The sequence below is a fragment of the Balaenoptera physalus genome (assembly GCF_965194825.1).
Source record: "Balaenoptera physalus genome assembly, chromosome: 12".
Classification (NCBI taxonomy): Eukaryota; Metazoa; Chordata; class Mammalia; order Artiodactyla; family Balaenopteridae; genus Balaenoptera; species Balaenoptera physalus.
The window spans coordinates 12,638,450-12,658,550 of NC_138897.1; the positions used below are offsets into that span (position 1 = coordinate 12,638,450).

The 20,101-nt window shown below is 38.6% G+C and overlaps 1 protein-coding gene and 1 long non-coding RNA gene across 2 annotated transcripts; both read right to left on the minus strand.

The window, feature by feature from the left end:
* Positions 1-582: 582 nt before the first annotated feature.
* Positions 583-19,495, minus strand: LOC309639099 (serpin B10). The gene is made up of 8 exons (XM_082415926.1): positions 19,293-19,495; positions 15,640-15,816; positions 13,748-13,816; positions 13,160-13,297; positions 11,162-11,279; positions 7,068-7,210; positions 4,147-4,302; positions 583-2,271 (listed from the first exon to the last, which is right to left on the minus strand). Exons 2-8 carry the CDS (start codon positions 15,805-15,807, stop codon positions 1,867-1,869), a joined length of 1,197 nt encoding a protein of 398 aa, XP_082272052.1. The 5' UTR covers positions 15,808-15,816; positions 19,293-19,495; the 3' UTR covers positions 583-1,866.
* Positions 7,294-11,155, minus strand: LOC309639115. The gene is made up of 2 exons (XR_014251477.1): positions 9,534-11,155; positions 7,294-7,818 (listed from the first exon to the last, which is right to left on the minus strand). It is a non-coding gene; the product is annotated as an uncharacterized lncRNA (long non-coding RNA).
* Positions 19,496-20,101: the final 606 nt, after the last annotated feature.

Genomic DNA, 20,101 nt, shown 5'->3' on the forward strand with positions numbered 1-20,101 from the left:
TCACTTGTTACCTACTTTTCTTATGAGTCCACATGATACATAACACTTAAGAACTTTTAATTTAGTAGAACACAGACACAGGGGATTTCTTTCATTGTTACTTAATGTGAGGTATTATGGATAGAGGGAAAATGTTTTCTAATGATATGATAAATTGTCATATATATTACAATTTCCTATCTTTGGAGCTAAAGCATAGAATCATTTTTTTTTTAATTCTATGATACCAAACCAAGATTTAATGCAGAAAATACATTTTCTTGTACTAGTTTATACACCATTCATGTCGGATCCATATCAGATCATATCTTTCACTTAGTAGATTAAAATGGAAAAAGCAGCCTAGAATGATAGACTCAATCTCTAAAATTAGAATAACAGTTGATGAGACTACCAATGAGCCATTGCATAAGAGCATTTTTGATAGAAATTAGAAAAACACAGCCAATTTTATGGAGATAAAGTTTTACTAAGGATATCTTCTTCTAACTGACAATACACATTTATATAAATTGGAAATTTACTCTTCTAGCTTATGATTTTTAAAAGCAAGGATGTTAATGTGACAACTTTCACACGTAATAATTCTTTCCAATAAAATTTTTATTTTGGAATAATTTTAAATTCACAGGAAAGTTACAAAGATAAAACAGGGTATTCCCATACACTTCTGACACAGTTTCCTCTAATGCTAGCTTCTAATATTACAGTGGAACATTTTTTTAAAACTAAGAAGCCAACGTTGGTACATTACTGTTAACTAAACTCCAGATTTCATTGGATTTCACCAGTTTTTCCATTAATGTCAACATAAGTATTTTTAAAATAGCAGAAAAAGGGGATTTAATTTTACAGTGGTAATTTATGAACCATCAGAGTAATAGTCTTGAGAAAATTCTTGTTTATCAATATATCACCTCTATAAAGATTTTTTTCTTCACTAAATGATGCATGTGAAAATAAGTGACAATGAAAATAGTGACTAGGTAGTTCAAGCCTTTTAAGGCATTCAATTGAATAACCGAATTTCTGAAATGTAAATAAAAGTCACATTAAGATAAAATGTTAAACCTAAATGTCCATAGACAGATGAATGAGTAAAGAAGATGTGGCACATATATACAATGGAATATTACTCAGCCATAAAAAAGGAACAAAATTGAATTAATTGTAATGAGGTGGATGGACCTAGAATCTGTCATACAGAGTGAAGTAAGTCAGAAAGAGAAAAACAAATACCGTATGCTAACACATATATATGGAATCTAAAAAACAGTACTGATGAACCTAGTGGCAGGGCAGGAATAAAGATGCGAACGTAGAGAACAGACTTGAGGACACAGGCGGGGAAAGGGAAGCTGGGATGAAGTGAGGGAGTAGAGTTTACATACATACACTACCAAATGTAAAATGGATAGCTAGTGGGAAGCAGCTGCATAGCACAGGGAGATTAGCTCGGTGCTTTGTGACCACCTAGAGGGGTGGGGTAGGGAGGGTGGGAGGGAGGCTCAAGAGGGAGGGGATATGGGAATATATGTATACCTATAGCTGATTCACTTTGTTGTACAGCAGAAACTAACACAACGTTGTAAAGCATTTATACTGCAATAAAGATGTAAAAAATAATAATAAAACTGAATGTCAGAAAGCAAAAAAAAAAGTTAAAGAAGTTAAATTTGCCATTCTCTCTAGCTATGTAGGCATGATAGGATCACTAGAATATATTATTTCAAGATAATTTTGCTAATATTTGTATGTTAAAAAGAGCCAGGCTATAAACTGGTTTTTATTATAATTGTGTTTTTCCATCATTTGTTTATTTTTCACACTGTAAGATGCTCTTGTTTGATGAGAGAGATGCAGGGTTTAAGGGGAGCAGAATCTCCCGTAAAATAGAATGCAATTGGTTTTGTTGTGCCTGATGAAGAAGAGGAACGGGTGGTCTGCATTGAATTCAATGGAGGGGAGACTAATTCGAACACTCACCTCACTCGCAGTACCAGATGCGGACTCTGTACCTTGTTCATTTATTTCCACAAAAGACTTATGGAAAACATTGGACAAAAATAGGTTTCCCTCCGTAGACATTCCTGAGAAATCTGCTTTGCTCTGGTTAAAGGCATCGCTCATCCCCATACTGCTCAGGGTTGCCTGGAGATCATACGTCTCTTCCAGCTTGAACTTGGGAAGATGCAGCTGCACGTCACACAACTCCATCATGTCTGCGCTGGTCCACTCACTCAACTTCTCATAGGTGATGGCTTTTTCCAGCTACAGTTTGGAGCCAAGGAAGAAAGAGTCAGTAATTTCAAAGTGGAGTGAGAACTATTCGTTGAGTGAGACCTTTAGATATTACGTAAATGAATTATAGTCACTCCTATTACCAAAGGCAACAAAACACACACATTTGGAAATTCTTTGTTTATAATGAGATCCTCCACACATCCTTGACATAATCATTTTGCAGATTAATAGTTCTCAGGATATAGGTTTTCTAGATTAGACCTTGATCCGAATGGAAGTACTTCTATGATAATATGCAAGACATCAACTACACATGCAAATACATCAATATAATTATACGCTTAGGTGTTGTCAACACAAAAGCATATACTCTAGGACATGCTGTATGCCAGGGCACAAAAAAAACTTTAGTTTTATTAACATAGTAGACAATTCCTTGAAAACAAAATCTGAAATAAAATGTCTATAGTCTATAATCACGCCAATATGAAACTAGTAACTATACACTATGAAAAGAAAAGGAAAGAAAAACAAAAAAGGAAAATCCTCCAATCTTAAGAGTAATAACTTTTTTTTTTTAATCTTTTGGCCGCGCTGCTTGGCATGTGGGATCTTAGCTCCCCGATCAGGGATCAAACCCACGCTCTCTACACTAGAAGCGCAGAGCCTTAACCACTGGACCACCAGGGAAGTCCCAAGAGTAATGACATTTTAAATAGTAGTTTTGAGGGTGCTTTTTCTCTTCTTTATATTTAAAATTTTTTAAACAATAAATATATATTATATACACATATGCGTACATATATATGATAAACAATGTTTGATTTTTTAAATAACGTTTGTTTCAAAGCACATGCTTTTGCTACTTTAAGAGTTTTCTAGATCCAAGTATTGCTATCAGTGACATATTTGTAAATTATGTGCAGTAAGTGACAATATCTTCAGGTCAGGAACCTGCACTTTTAAAAAGAAAGGCTTATCTTTTAAGGGTGTAACTCTAATAGTTTAGTATTCACACTTGGTCTTATTTCTACCATCCTCTCCAGTTTCACAAATTTTATGACACTATTTAGAAATCTTTCTACACACTAGTAGGGTGGTGGAAACATAAAGAATCTGGCACACGAGAAATTAGGCACAGTGTAAAGAACGACAGAACACTTATTGCATGAGAAACTAGTGTTCAGTTTAGACATGCGAATTGCTCAGAAATGTGGTCAGACCAAAGTCAGGCTTAAGAGAAGTTTAACAGATGAACAACTTAAATAATACTTGAAGATGCACTGATACAGACTATATCTCCTGAAGAGTGTTAACTTGATAAAAAATGTTTTTTAAAAACTGTTTTAGAATCCATTTAATATTTTTAAACATATGTCTAAGGCTAGATTAATGCAAGTGATTAAAAAATTAATTAGGTAAGTCCTACCAGAAGGAGAAGAAAGACCTATATTAACTGAAAGATTGTTATGATCAATCCACACAGCTTTGTGACTGACAATAAATATCTCTATCTGTTGTTTGGGTGGTTGTTTGTGTGACTACCCTATGCTAAAGGTGTCTATAGATTACTTAACCTTCCTGAGGGATAGTAATATCAACCTGACAAAGTTTTGTAAAGCTTAAATGATGTATAAATACAGTACCTAGGGCTCAAGGTACGTTGGTTGCCTTCCTCTGCAGAAATTAAAGAACTGGGAGATCATGTCTTTATGTTTTTCCCAGGAGGGATAAACACTAGAACCCTCTTCATGTCAGACAGACTGATGTCTTTTTTTAAAGTTTTTTTCCATACAAATAAATGTATATGCAAAACAGACACAGACTCACAGATATAGAAAACAAACTTGTTACCAAAGGGGAGAGGAAAGAAGGTAGGGATGAATAGGCTGATCCCTTTACCTGATCCAGCCCACTGCTGTCTTCCGGCAGTAGTATGAGTAGGCTGAGGTCATGGCTCTCATAGAAGAGTTGAAGGCCTTTGGCTTGTGGCTTTTTTATGTAAAATACTTGAAGTTTTTCTTTCGTGGACATCATTGGCACTGGTTTGCTTGTAGTCTGTAGAATATACGCAGCAAAATCACTAAGGAGGTGTTCCACCAAATCGTTAATTCTTTAGCATCATTGGTTCCCAGTAGTCTGGGACACTGGCAAAGCTAGTGATCCTCTGCTAAATGCTGAATAAAACTATTCAAACCTTGTTTTCTGGAAATATGTGTTCTACTGGATAACATCATCGATAAATGATGTGGGAGTTTCTTTCTCTGACACTGTTATGGCATCCTCTATAAATCATGGCAAGCTGGATTCTACCAAACACTTAGAAGAGTCTTATGCAAACTATGTAAATGCCAATGATTCAGAAACTGAGTAAGGTGCATTTCACACACAAACATTTGTGTTTTGTGTTTTTGTGTGAGGGTATTTTAGTATCATAAAACCGAAATTCACTAAGAGAATGAAAAGACAAGCAATAAACTAGGAGATAAGAGTTTCAAAACACATAATTGATAAAGGACCGGTATCCAAAATTTGAAAAGAACTCTTAAAACTCAACAATTATAAGACAAAGAACCCAATTTTAAAAACAGGTGAAAGATCTGAACTGATACCTCACCAAAGGCAGAGGTACAGCATATGAAAAGATGTTCAATCTTATGTCCTTAGGGAATTGCAAATTAAAACTGAAGATACCACTACAGATCTAATAGAATGGCTAAAAGTTCAGGACACTGATAACATAAACTTCTAACGAGGGTGGAACTGACATTCTCTGCCAGTGAGAATGCAAAATGGAAGCCACATTGGATGACAGGACGGTGGTTTCTTTAAAGCTAAATACAGTCTTACCATGTGATCCAGCAACTGTGCTCCTGGGTAATTACCAAAATGAGTTTAAAACGTGTCCACACAAAATCTTGCACACAAATGTTTATAGCAGCTTTAGTCATAATTGCTAAAGACTGGAAGCAACCAAAATGCCCTTCAGTAAGGTGAATGGATAAACAAACTGCTACATCCATACAATGGAATAGTATTCTGCAATAAAGTGAAATGATCTATCAAGCCATAAAAAGGCATGGAGGAACTTTAAATACATATCGCTAAGTGGAAGAAGACAGTCTGAAAAGGCTACATACTATGCAATTCTGATTATACGGCATTCTGAAAAAGGCAAAACTATAGAGACCGTAAAAAGATCAGTGGTTGCCAGGGATTTAGAGGGAGGGATGAAAGTTTGGAGCACAGGGCATTTTTAGGACAATGAAAGCATTCTGTATGATACTGTAACGGTAGATACATGACATTATGAATTTTTAGTAAAGCCAATGGTGAAACAAAAGCAAAACCCTGCAATTCAGACATTGTAGACGTATGTTATTTATCCATTCTATGTGGAGCTAAATGTCCATCACAAAATCCTACTGTTCTGCTAAGGTAGTGGCCATGTGACCAGGGCTATTCATTCAGGATACTCTGTGATACAGTGATTGTCTCAAGGATAAGCGTATGAATGGCACCAACCAGAGTGCTGTTTGGGAGCGTTCTGTTAGAGCTAGCAGCCAAGACTTTGTCTATGGGCTGTGAAGCTAGAATATGGGGCTGTCATATTCCCTGGTCATATGGATAAATTCCATCTTTAGTATTAGAGAATGAAGGCAAAAAGGAGGGGTCAGGGGTGGGGCAGAGAAAATGGATTATGTTTGAGATTCAAAGATCCCACTCCCAGACTTCCCAGTTCTTCTTAGTTGCGTAAGCTAATGCTAACACAATGCCCATTTTACTGGAGCTAGTTTGGAATGCTTTTCTGTCACTTGCATCTGAAAACTCCTGGTGAATATATTAAGCCAAGTAACTAACCAGCTCATTTCTACTTAGCCTATTGGGTTATATGTTCAGTTCCTTCCCCATCTTTACCCCACTGATTATCTGAAAACCACCTATTGCACACAACCATATGGTTACAGCAGTAGGTCCTCAACAGCACTGTTTATGTGAGATGATCCACCCCAGGACTAAAAAATGTTAACAATCTTTGGCCAATCAGTTCCTGTCCTAGGAATTTGGAATGAGACCTATCAGACTGGTCTGTAGAATGGAGGAGATGTGAGTAGCCATGTTCTGCCTTTGTGGACCGGGACGCAGAGGAAGTTAGACCTCAGTCTGAGAGAAGAATGATGGGAGAAACAAAGTTGGAAAGATAGAGAATGAATCCTGACAACATTTGAATCCTTGTTTCCACTCAAGTCCCAAGACCCAGCCACATTCCAGCCCTTAGGTGTATCTGTCAGCTTCCATTAGTCTCCCTTGTTGCTGAAGTAATCAAAAACAAGTGTGCTGTGCCCTAACACAGAAGGAAATGTTAACTAAAGAAATAAGATTTTAAAATTTTTATTTCTTTTTCTGATGGAAGGGTAAGAGTTCGGTATACGGTAGTACTGGCTTAATAGGACAAGAATAGAACTAGCAAGTGAAGAGTTTGGGGTTATGGTCCTGGTAGCCTTCTAACTTAAGCATGGCTCTAGTCACTTAACCATGCTGCATTTCTAACCTGGGAAATGAATGTAATAACTACCTTACCTACTCTACCATAGTTGCAGCAAGGACTGAGTAATAAAATACGTGAATAGTCTATTTTCAGAGAAAAAATAATGAAAGGGGAATTTCCAGGTAGGGTGGAACTGGGCTTTTCAGCACAGTCACCCCTGCCCTAGTGAGAGCCATAGTTTACAGGAGCATATAGTCAGAGAGAATACATTTAAAATAGAATTCCCTTTGCAATGCCATGTAAAAGTTCATACTGGTTATTAACAGGTTCCTACCTTGTTTATTCTGAAAGGCTTTTCTGTGGTATTTTGGACCAAGAATTGATGTTCCCAAATTCCTTTAAAGTAAACGGCATTTACCAGAACCATTCTGGTTACAGAATTCACAGCACTATCAGGTAGGAGATTCAGGATTTTTCCTAAAAGAGCAAAAGGACAGATTTCAAATGATATAGTTACATCCTGGTGAAATGCCATACATAAAAATGATGATTACGAAATACCGTTAAATGATAACATCTTGTATCCACCAATGATCCAAGCCAGGAAGTTAGTATTGATAGAATATTTTTAACAGATCCTATTTAAATTTCATCTGTTGTTCCAATAAAGTCCTTTTTTTTCCTGGACCAGAAATCAATCCAAGAGCTCAAGTTGCATTTAGTTGTCATTTCCTTTTAGTCCCCTTTAGTCTTTTTCTTTCATTCCTCATTCATTCTTTGTCTTTCATGTTCCTCATTCATTCTTTGTCTTTCATGACCTTGATACTTTTGAAAAAAATTTGTAGAATGCTCAATTCTCAGTTCAAGTTTGTCTGATGCTTCCTCAAGATAATATTTAGGTTATAAATTTTTGTGAGAATATTACTTTTGTGGGCTGAATTTTGTCATCCAAAAAGATATGTTAAATCCTAGCCTCCAGTCCCTGTGAATGTGTCCTTATTTTGAAATAGAGTCTTTGCAGATGCAGTCAAGTTAAAATGAAGTCATACTGGATTAGGGTGGGCTCTGATTCAATGACTGGTGTCCTTATAAGAGGAGAGAAATTTGGACACAGACACACAGAGTGTGAAAACACGGAGACATAGGAGAGACAAAGAAGAAAGTTATGTCTCAGCAGAGGCAGAGATTGGAGAGATGTGTCTACAAGCCAAGGATTGCCAATAACCATCAGCAACTAGGAGACAGGCATGGAACGGTTTCTTCCCTGAAGCTTCCCAAGGGAGCAAGGCCCTGCTAACACCTTAACTTCAGACTTGCAGCTTCCAGAACTATGAGAGAATATATTTCTATTGGTTTAAACCACACAGGTTGTGGTAATTTGTTATGGCAGCCCTAGGATTTATGGCATATTTCTATCATCACAGGAAGATCTGGACAGCTCTGTAATCTAGAGCAGCAGTTCCCAACATTTTTGGCACCAAGGACCGGTTTTGTGGAAGACAGTTTTTCCACGGACCAGGGCTGGGAGTGTGGGGATGGGCGGGGGGTGGGGGGTGGATGGTTCAGGCAGTAATGTGAGCGATGGGGAGCGATGGGCAGCGGCAGATGAAGCTTCGCTCGCCTGCCCACCGCTCACCTCCTGCTGTGCGTCCTGGTTCCTAACAGGCCCAGGCCCGGGGGTTGGGGACCCCTGGTCTAGAGAGAGGGATCCCGTCATGCTCCTTGAGTGTGTCAGCCTGTGCGGGGGAAGCAGGGCAAGGATCCTCATGCAAACCGAGCTTATGCCGCGTCAGACGATGACTCTCCACTCAGCTCAGAAAGGCTTTGCTGGGGCGAAAGAGAGCAGATGAGTTGCTCCCAGCCTTCCTGTCTGTAGGGTCCCCACCTGTCTTCCAGAGAACAGAGTGGGCCCTGGGTAGGAGTTTGAGAGCTGAGATTTAGTTCAGCTCCAGCACTATTCTTGCTCCTACTTCTACTACATTGAGTTTGTGTTGTATATTACAATGTGCTTTTGCTTATACAATCACGTTTGGTCCTCATGTGAGCTGGAACAGTGCAAGTAATTTCTTTCTGTAAATGCTAGCTAATCTGTAGTTCTCAAAACAGACTTACTTTTAGGTGAATCCAAATCAGGCATAAGTTAAGGATAATGGTCACTCTTGCCTCACCATGGCTTCTGAGTCACTAGTTCAATGAAAAAGGAACTGAGAATTTAGGGCTGCCAACTTCCTCAATTCACTTCAATAAACATTGCTCTGAATAGCTACCATGAGCAGGGCTGTTATCTGTTAGTGATTCAAAGCAAAAACTCAAATAAGGTAGTATTACTGCGCTTGGGGTCCTTGAGTTTAGTGGGGGAGGCAGGGACTTCAACAGTTAATTTCAATAACAACGTGGTAAGTGTCAAGGTAAAGGTTCCCACAGGGGGCTTTTGGAGCAACGAGGAAGGCTCTCAGCTCAGCTTGGGAGCCAGGGGAGGACATTATGCCTGAGGGAACCCCTGAGATGTTATCCAGTGGCCATGAAGGGGCTGGGAGTGGCAGGGGAGGGGACCGTGTTTCGAATTGAAGGGACACATGAGCAAATGCATGGGGTCATGAGGTAGCACAGGGAGTTCCAGGGACTCTGTGCCACTTAGAATTCCTGAGTAGCAACTTTGAGTCAGAGAATGACAAGAGTTGAAGTGGAGAGACAGACAAGACTTCACGGTCCTGTTGGACCACCTGTCAGTTTAGGCAGCCTGTAAGATGTGGGGCACCATGACGGATTTTGAGCACGTGGTCCACTTGGCCGAATTCACATTTTAGGGAGGTCATTCTGATGGCTGAATGGAGGTTGCATTTGAGGGGAGCAAGATGAGAAACAGATTATTGCATTAACACAGATAAATGACGACAAAGCCGAGAGCAGAGGAGGAAGAGATTGGAAAGGAAAGATGAACTCAGAAACACACAGGAGGAGGCAAAGGAAAGGGGGGAATTTAGAGTATCTCTCGGACTTCTGATCCTGGCAAGTGTGTGGTAGCCATCCATCCACCGGGGTAGAGAATGAGTGCATGGAGAGGACAAAGTGTGGATAAGCTGTTCTGAATATGACTTCAGCATGTCGAGTTTAAAGTATGTGGGACCCTCTGCAAGCATATCTGGCAGGAATATACAAATGAACTCTGAAGTTTGGGGGGAGGGGGATTACCTAAACGTTCCATGTTTGTTGCTGCAAAGCGAAGGCTTAATCATTAATATTCATTAGCGATTACACCTTTGGTATTTCTTTGTGAGATATAATGGACCATCAACAGACATATCGACTGAAAAGGCAGCGTGGAATATTGAAATGAGTTCAGACTTCAGAGCTAAGCTGACTTAGATTTCAGTCCTATTTCTGAAGCTTTAAACTATTTGATCTTGGTCACAATTTCTCTAAAGCCTCAGCTTCCTCATTTCTAAAATAAGGATCATAATAAAAAACTGCTAAATCACCTATGAGAATCCCTCTACTATTCCCTTTTTAGAAATAGAATGCTTAAATTTTAGGTAGCATGTGGCTACCCAGCTAAAAACTACATTTTAAAGACCTTTATTACAGGAAGTCTGGGCAACCGACTATCCCGGTTTGCCTAGGACTGAAACACCTTCAGTTACTAAAGCCAGGAAAGTCCCAGGCAAACTAGGACAAGTTGGTCACCAGAGCATAAAATGTGCCATGTATCCAAATTTGGGATATGGGTGGAACTGGTGTGTGAAAGTTTCAGGGCATCCCCTTAAAAGCAAAGAGGCTTTATTTTCCCTATTTCCTGCTGACTGTAAAACCGACAAATGTAAGAATCATCTTAGACAAATATAAAAGCCATGTCTTGAGGATGGCAGAGCTAACCCACTAGTCTGGGTCTCTGGATGGCTTCATGGAACAGAATGCTTATCTACCTTGTGACTATTAGGTCAGAGATAAACTTCTTATTATTAAGTTATTGTATTTTGGGTCTCTTTGTTACAAGAACTCAGCCCAGACTCTAAGCTAATATATGACCTATTTTGAAAATTACTTAAGATTATATAGTACAGTTACTGCCACATTTTAATTGTTCATCAGCAGCTATTTTTCTTTAGAAACCACAAGTGCAGCAGTATTCCAAAATTCCTTTTTTGCATTTTTCTGCCTTTTATCCCTGGAGTCCTCCTTGGAATTAGTGGAATCTGATCATTTTCTTGTCTACTTGGTAAAATGGTTGTCTTATCTGTTTTAGATAAGATTTATTGCAAAAGTTATAAATCAAAAATTATGGGCATGAATAAAACAAATGTCTTGAATATTTAGAATGTGTCCACAGTTCTATTTAAGAAATGCCTATACTTACACATGACACAAATTCAAAATAATAAAGCGATACTTGGAGAAAGCACACTGCTGAGTACCTTGGAGACGACTTACCTTCAGTCTGGCTTTCAACCCAAGAGTTGATCTCCTTTCTGATTTGGTCAGAAGCTCCCATAAAGTTCACAGACTGTGGCTCTGCACCAAAGTATGTTTTCATGTCTTGTATATATTTCTGGAAGATATAGGTAAAATCTCCTTTTGTAGAATTTTTCCAGAATCGATAAACAAGTCTATTTAGATTATCCAAAAAAAAAGCCCCAACAAACCCAGCTAGATGGACAATTGCAAACTCCCACCGCATTGCTCCCCTCAATCTTTCCACACTCCAGCTTTGGTTAAAAACTAAACACAGCCCTGTGTAAACTTCGCTGGGCACAGACTAGCCATGCAGAGCCGCAGGCATGGAAGGAAGGCCCGTCCCCCACAGCTCTGGAGCCTCCACATCTTCGTCTGTTTTTATTCGTCCTTGGGGAATGGGGCTGGGATGGGAAGGAGGACCATTCTAGGAATCCCAGGAGCGACTCCAGCCAAGGAGTACTGGCACTTGTACTTGGCTTTCTGTGGCAGAGATGGAGCCAGACTGAGAACCCTGGGTCTGGCAGCTGCCAGCTATGAACTCTAAACACCCAAGAGCCTGCGGAGGGCTTCTGAGGGAAACGATGGGCTGCCATGAAAACCGATTTCCAAGACCGGTCAAAGGTTTCGTCAGGTGTTCTAAGGGAAAAAGCAGGCTTCTTCCTTCGGGCTGTGGACGCGCCCCTCAGTGGCCATCATCCTAAGTGGGCTATAACCGAGGTTGCTGCTTAGGAGGGCACCTGCCTTGAAACATAATTTATTCCCCAGGACAGCTGTGGCATTCCTTCAGTTTATCACTTTATGGAGGGATTGTGTGCCGTTAAAAAGTGTTGAGTTAATTCAGCTTCCAGGCAGTGGTTTGGAGATTATGAAGTCTACGTTCTGTACAATTTATAATCCAGCAAAAAGAAAACGTAAACATTCTCGAGGTACCTATTCCTTGTCTTGACGCATGGGTTCTGATCAACCTCTCTGTGCGCAGCTAGGGCTTGTGGATATTTTAAAAGACGTACCATTTTGTATCTCTGTGTGCTTCTTTTTACCAAGTGCCCACCCAGCTCAATCATCTCTCCTACTTATGAATCAAACCTGAGTGCATGAGACTACCAGTAATAAAGATGCCTTTAAGACTTCACTTGGCTGCTTTTTTGCCTTTAGTAATAGCAAAGCCCAAGTTCTGAGCTCCCCGGCATTCACTGGGTATGGGCAGGGATAGCACTGCTTGAGATCACAAGATAGCTTGACTTTTCCTGTTGCTATCCCTCTCCCTATTCAATTTCCTTACTCCTTACCCACTGGGCACCTGGGTCCTCTGGCTTTCTTCTGAAGTGTGCCAAAGGATGTGAAGGGCAAACATGAAAGAAGTAAATGCTTGGCTTGGTCTGGAGTTGACCCTCTGAAGAGCCGTTGCATCTGAACTGAGGATGAAGTCATGGTCTGCACTGTGGGCGTCTCAGCCATCAGAGCAGAAGAGAAGTTGATTCAATTCCATGTTAAGAATCTTTCTTAAGGTGTCTGAAGTCAAGATGTGAAGTGACTTACCTGATCCCAAAGTCAACTTTGCTCTTGAGGACACAGTCTCCTGCCACACTCCTGTGATCACGCCACCCTCAGCTCCTTCAGACTCACCATATCGAGTTATTCTATATCTTTTGCTCTGTTTCCCGTGAAACAAATGTTGGCCCGGGGATTATATAAACCACATTTCTATGAGCCTTCATGGGTTGTTCCTGGGGTGTACCCCTTTATTCTGGGCATAAAGATCTGATCACCAGATTTGGTTTGAAATATGTTATTGGTTTCCTTTACAACTTGACATGTTGGTCAGGCTAAATGATTGTTTATCAGAAATGCTGACCACATACTCCATATACATTAAGATTGTCCCTGGGACCCCTGGAGAAAAGTACAAAGAGTTTATTGATTGATCTCATGTGACTCTTTCCCATCAGCTTGAAATAAGATGTTTGCACTTACATTGTGAAATTGATAAGTTTTCTCCGCATAGATCCTGTTGGCTGTTTTAAGTATGTAAGCATTGCTGTGATTGTTGATTTCTGAGATAAGTGTCTGGAAATTAGAGTGTATTTCTTCAACCTTGCCTACGTTGAATTCCTTTAAAAGAAAATAAATTGGTCAAATAAAAATGTTGAACAAGAACTAAATGTATACAATCAACTTATAGTAAATGAAATGATTTAATGTTTACAAACAAAGGCCAAAATCGATTGTATGGTAGATAAAAAAATGTTCTCTTTAGTATTATTAGTGCAGGAATGTAATAGCTGTTGGGACATCATTTTCTTCACACTTAGGTTGCAAAAGTAAGAACAATGTTGAAAGTAGAGTAGTTTTGAAGGGGAAGGAAAGGAAGAAATAAGGGGAAAGGATATTACCCTTCCAAAAAGTGTAGACATTCTGCACTCTAAAAAATTTCCCATAATTTTAACATATATTTTAAAGAAAAGTTACCTATTAAAGGTTGCTTAATTTAGCCACTAAAATACATGTGCCCAAAGTGCTTTCTCCTTAATTATCAAATAGATATTGAAATATAAGACATACCATTTTCTTTTTCTTTTCAAAACTGTCAGGACAAGATTTGCTGTCCTGGTCTCTGCTAAACTGAAGAACCTGTAATTTCAATAAAAAGGCAATATGTGAGTGCACTTTGCAGAGATGTAATCATATGGAATACACATCGGCAACTACAAGCTATTTGTTCCTATAGATACAAAACATATAATTAATGAACCAAGGGAGCTCTGATTTGACTTAAATGGTGTGTTACCTGACCTAATAAGAGTAAGTCAAGAGCTGCTTTTAAATAAATTTTTAAGTTGAATTTAAGTTGTTAGTCTCTTTATTTTAATACTTTTTATAGGACGTTGAGGATAATGTTGGGATAGCCTTAGAGGTAAAATTCTCATGTTTTCCAAGTTTCATTTTTATCTATGATTGTTTTGAAAAGAAGCCTAGGTATTCAACTGAGGCCATCACTTAGATAATTTAAGCAAATGCCACCATTGCCCCAGTTATCTGGAAAACTCAGGAATTTTAGTTGTTTTTTCTACTTAAGCGCTTCAGTTTTCACTGCCTACCACCATCTGACATATGGAGATAGAGTCATTGTCTTCACACCAGCAATTCATGTGAAAGGTCACAGGAAGGATGTGGACATTGTGTTTCCCCTGAGAAAACAAAGTGGTAATTCCGTCTCCTGCATGCATCCTGGACCCAGTTTACAGAAAGAAAGTCTATTTTACCAAAGTTTGTGCTGACACGTGGTGACAGACAGGAACCACTTGCCATAGGGAAAAAAAGGGGAGGTGCCTAAGCAACCCATTCGTCTCAATTGCAAACTGAAGCTGTTAATATTTAAGTGACATTGAAATAAAACAAGGGTAAGCAACACCCAGCAATATGTTTGTATGGAGTGGAAGCAAATTGGCATTTATCTAAGGTTAAGTCTATCACATTCATAGTTAAACCTTTTAATAATGAGCCAATTATTAACTAGCTGTGAACCAGGATTTTTCTGTGAACCAAGATTTTGTTGTTGCTATTTTTAAACCACACAATATCTTGTAAATTACGAGCATAAGGGGGATAGCCTAGACCCAAACTGACAGAATATGTATTCTGCTGTCTCATTCAGAACTGCTGGCTGTGCCCATTTCCATACTTGTCACAGAGGCCAGCTTCTTGGGTGGAAATTTTGTCACTTGGCCTTTCAATCGTTGTATGATTTAGAGCTGAATTTACTCTCTTCTATTTTTATTTTTACTTAAAACACACACATGTATTTATACGTTTACACATGCATAGATACAGATACACATATATATGGCTATTTGATTATATGTTTTGCTATGTAAGGCTACACACATACACATACACTCGCTATGATCTGAGGATGCTTACATCAAGTTGATAATTGCTTATACAATAATCCTGTTTTGCTATTTTAATGCTCTTAATGGGCTCTTTAGATTCATCTAGACAACCAGGGACCAAACAAAGTAACAACCAAACAAAGCATGAGGAACAGGATTCACTTGATTTTTCTATTTTTTTCTTCAAATCTTTCTGAGATTAGAAAGATGATGACTAATTCTATTATTTAAAGTATGAGCCATTACTTTCTTGAAATATTCTAATAATCAAAACAAAATTGTTTTTGGTGTTGAACCAAACTCGATAACCTTATCATCTCTCCATTTGATTTTGCCAGAGAACACAGGTTCTTAAACGGTATTCCTAGAAAAAGTTTTCAAATTGATTCACTTTCTCAGACTTCTTTTTATGGTCTAGAAAATTTATTTAAGTGCGTCTTTTATTTTGGAGGACGTGGTTGTAAAACGTGGGCTATTTGGATTTCAGGAGAGAAGTGAACAAAAGACAAGAAAAGCATTTCATTTTAAGGCAACAGAGGATGGTTGAACTTTCTCACTCACCTGGGACATTTGGGCTGCAGTGGTGCCTTTGGTGCCCAAATACACCATGGCCAAGGAGGTTGAGATGCCCCAGGGAGAAAAAAAGATATTTTTACCCTCAGCAGATTCAGCTAGCTTTTTGCTAAGCTCCAGAGCAAATTGGTTGACAGATTTTGCTAGAGAGTCCATTGGGAAAATCTAAGAAAAATAAAGCAGAGTTAGAGGACACATTAATAATCCTTTCCATTTATTTAACTTTTGTAAATGGATTTGTTGGCTTACATAATTATCTTTTTAATTACCCTTCATTGAAATGACAAAAGAATGTATTATCCAATCTGATTATATATATCTGATTTTATATATATATATATATATATATATATATATATATAATATGTATATATACACTCATAAGAGCTGAATAAACTTTAGAAAAATTCCACTCCAACATTATTTTAAATATTTTAAAAATGAAGTCCAGAGAGTTTAAGAGAATTGGCTCAAATTTCAGAGTTAGTTCACATGAGAGAACAATCGGATTCTGGTCAGTTAGCAGCTCCCTGTTGAAAATGCCGGGACATAAATGGCACAGGAACCAGCCCAGTGCCTCTTATCAATGCACCACATGCCTACTGACTTTACCCAGTAAGTGAGGAGTAATTATACCCCTTGTCAACTTTGTACTTTTTCTCACTTATCTTTCATCCATATTTTTATACTTTTTAACCTTGTTTATTCCTTCACACCTTGATATATGATATCCTGGTTCCTTTATCCTCCTTTATTCTCTTGAAATCCAACTCTGCTCCAGATCTTCTTTTCCTTTGGAAGCTTTTTCTGAACTTTGGGGTTCACAGGAGCATGTCTTCCACCAAAGACCCATAAAATAGCTTTTGCCACCTGCTTGGAGCTTATCATACTGCTGGTTCTGTTTTCATAGATTTATATCTTTTCAACTCTAGGATAAGTTCCTTGAGAGCAAAATTTTCTTACTCAGCTTTGCGCATCCAATAACACCCACCTCAGGACTTTGCGCAAAATGAAAACTTACAAATACTTGTTTATTTCTTGTGTAGAGTGTTTATAGTTGGGGCTCTGGCCACCATTTTTTTAAATCTATTTAAACATGAAATCTTTCACAGTTTAGTGGAAATGCTTATAGAGAAGTAGAGAACTCAAGACTTGCTTGCCTGTATTCTCACTCACGTGAGACCCTCTGAAACCAATCTTAACGAACAAAGGAACTCAAGCTTTCTCATTTTTAAAAATATTATATTCAACTTCTAAATTTCACGTCTAATTACCCTGATATTTTCATTAAAGTCTTTTTAGACTGGGTCTCTATCAAAGAAGTAGTGAGTTCAATCTATTGTCATTTTATAGCCAAATAATTTCTCAAGCTGATTAAATGATTAAAAATAAACCAAATTCCTAAGCCTAGAAACTCCCATTAGTGCCAATGTTGTATAGAACTTGGTCTTGCACTGGTATCACCTGGCCCTCAGAGAAACCTACAATGAGAACTTTAGAAAGGTCAGAAGAACTCTCTAGTTCAATGGTTGCATCAAGGGAGAGGCATGTGTAGGCAAAGTTTTGGTTTCATCATGACTTGGATTAACAGTGATACTGTTGAAATCCCTCCTAGTCATAGGCTTACACTTAACCAAACAGCTTCCCAGCCTCTAAGTCATCCCTAGTCATAGCTCCCACCTATTTCAGAAGCTGATGATAATCCTAGGCTAACATTATTTTATTAAAGAAGAAAAGCAAGAGCCTCTAGTCTTGTAGCAATTCTACACCCTCATAAAATGTTCGAAACTTGTGTATAAGTATTTCCCTTGACAGATCCAATGCTGTCTGGAAATAACCTCCCTATTTTCTTTAGAGCTATATTCATCCAAATGGTGCTTTGTTTACTGCCTGTATATTAAGCTTTATCTTTTAAGAACTCATGAATTCTTTCATATGGAAAATGCTTGGCTCCATGGCCAAAGCATAATCACTATGAAGGGAGGAGAGGAGAAACTACTATTTTAAGGCCGAAGATTTTTATCTTTCTACTTGTGATTTACGGTTATTCTAAAGTTTAGTTACCTGTAACAAATCCCTGAAAACAATAATTCTCTCTAATGAAAAAGCTAATTTCTTGTGGAAAGTTAATATCCAGGTATCTTCAACTACATTAATTCTCTCATTAATATCATCATCAATATATCAGGTGTAGCCCAGAACATACAAGAAAAATAATTCCTGCCTTTAAAAAAAAAGTATAGAAGTGCTAAGTCAGCCAGTGTTGGGCAAAATTAGCCCGGCAGTGAAAAGTGCTTTCTGAAAGATGCAGAATTTGGGGATGAGATTCTACATGAAATAATTTATCCATACAAGGGTTCGACAGTGATCTTTTCAGAAAAGACTATAAATGTCTAGATCAGAAGCCAACTATGCCCTTTTCAGAAAGAACGGCTCTTTTGCAATTTTCAGAAGGTATATGGATATACCAGTTTACATACATATAAATATACATACATATGTAAAATATGTAAAATCTCAATCTGTAAAGGGGCTTAGCTAAAGAAATATGAAAATAAGAAAAGGGTAGTATCACTCATCAATATGTCTCATCAAAGATACACATACTCTTCGCAAATCAGAGTTGGAAAGAACCTTGGAATCCCTCTAATCAAATTGCTTCATTTTATCTGCTAGGAAACTGAGGCCCGGAGAGGTTAAATGTGCTGACTAACATGCACAGCTAACTAACAGCAGAGCTATCGTTGCAGTCCCGTTCTCTGGACTCTAAATACAAATGCTTTTGTCATTATATCTTACTGTCTTTAAGGTTTTATGGTAAAAGGGAGGGATTGGGTGACGAAAGAGGACGAACAGGAGGAGGAAGAAAAGAGGGATGATGGTGAGCTGGAGGAGGAAGTGGGAAGGAGTCTCTTCCCCTTTTCCATTAGAGGACATCCAAGGCCTCCTGACTTTCCGATGATACTGATGATATTGCCTACTTGATGGAGTTGTGCATATCAGAAAATGACCCCACGAATCCGCAGCACTTCTATATTTACCTAAAGCCACTTCTGAGGGAATTAATAGTCTAGGAGGGTTCATGATGAGCATGGAGTGTAAGGTTAGTGACTTAGATTATTCCACGAAAGAGAAGAAAGCTAAGGGCCCATGGAATGGTAGCCAAGACATGAAGGTGTGTGTGGGCGGGAGGGTAGAGAGTCAAATCATTAGTTCCCTACATTAGTGACTAAGCTCAAATTCATGTTGCCAAGTCCACTCTTCTGAAGGGTTAGAAGGGTTTTGGTTCAATAATTCTGAGAATACCCTATTTCTTTTTACCTATGTTGACAGATACAAAGGTAGCAAATCCAAAAATGTGACTGGAGAAAACTCCATTCATAATTTCACAATTCACGGTAAAACTATCTTTCTAACGTCTTTGGAAATGAAGGCTCTCTCCCGCTTAGCCCTCTTTCTAGTACCAACTTTGAACCAGCTCAGGGTTAAATCTCTTAAACTTGCACAGAATTCCTGGGGGCTGGCCTTCATCTATTATTTCTGTTTTGTGGGAGTCTTGTTAATTTGTTCTTTAGCTAGGTACTTCAACAAAGAAAGAAAACATAAACAAACATTTTAAAACAAAGAACTATTTACAATACCTTGTTTTCTTACACGGGAGCAGAAATGGCAACTGGTTCCTTTAGTAAGAGACTGTGGCTGAGTTAAGTGACCTGTAACTGTAGAAATAATTTTCAAAACTTATAGCACCACCCTTTCCTCAGCCCCACCCTCTGCTTCACTTTCACAAGCCCATACACTCTTCCTTTCAACTTCATCTTGGCCAGGAGCTCAAATAAAAAGACAGAGAGATAGACAGGGTTTTGCCTGAATTACTTAATTACCCACATTTTCCATGTCTGTCTGCATGTACAGACTGGAATTCTAACAAATTGTAACTCACACTTTCCTGGCTTATGTTCTCTCGAGTCTGCCAACTGGCAGCAATTCGTGGTTTTCCCCAGTAGATTTATTTTTTCAACAGCAACAGAAAGTTTTAAATTAGTAGAATAACAAGGGACAAGGAAACGGAGAATATTATTGGTGAACTGTTTACTGTTAAAGTTGCTCATAAGGTACTAGGTGAAGCATCCAAGAAATGTTTCTGTTCTTCTCATTTGGGTGTTGGTGTAGAACCCCGAGCACAACTCCAACTTGTCCCATGTCCTCTGTTCCCACCCCAGGGACATGGGGTCTGGATCGATGTTTTAGACACATCGATGTTTACTGGGTCAAATGTTGCTTCATCACTTTCTGCTTCTCTTCCGTTTCTCCCTGTGAATGTTCCTCCTTATTTATTAAAAAGGGAAAACTGCCTATAACAGGATGCAGGGCATGGACGAATGGTGAAGGGGGTGAAGAGAGAGAGACGGGAATGGGGCACAGTCCCGAAGGGACTGAGGGAAAGGAG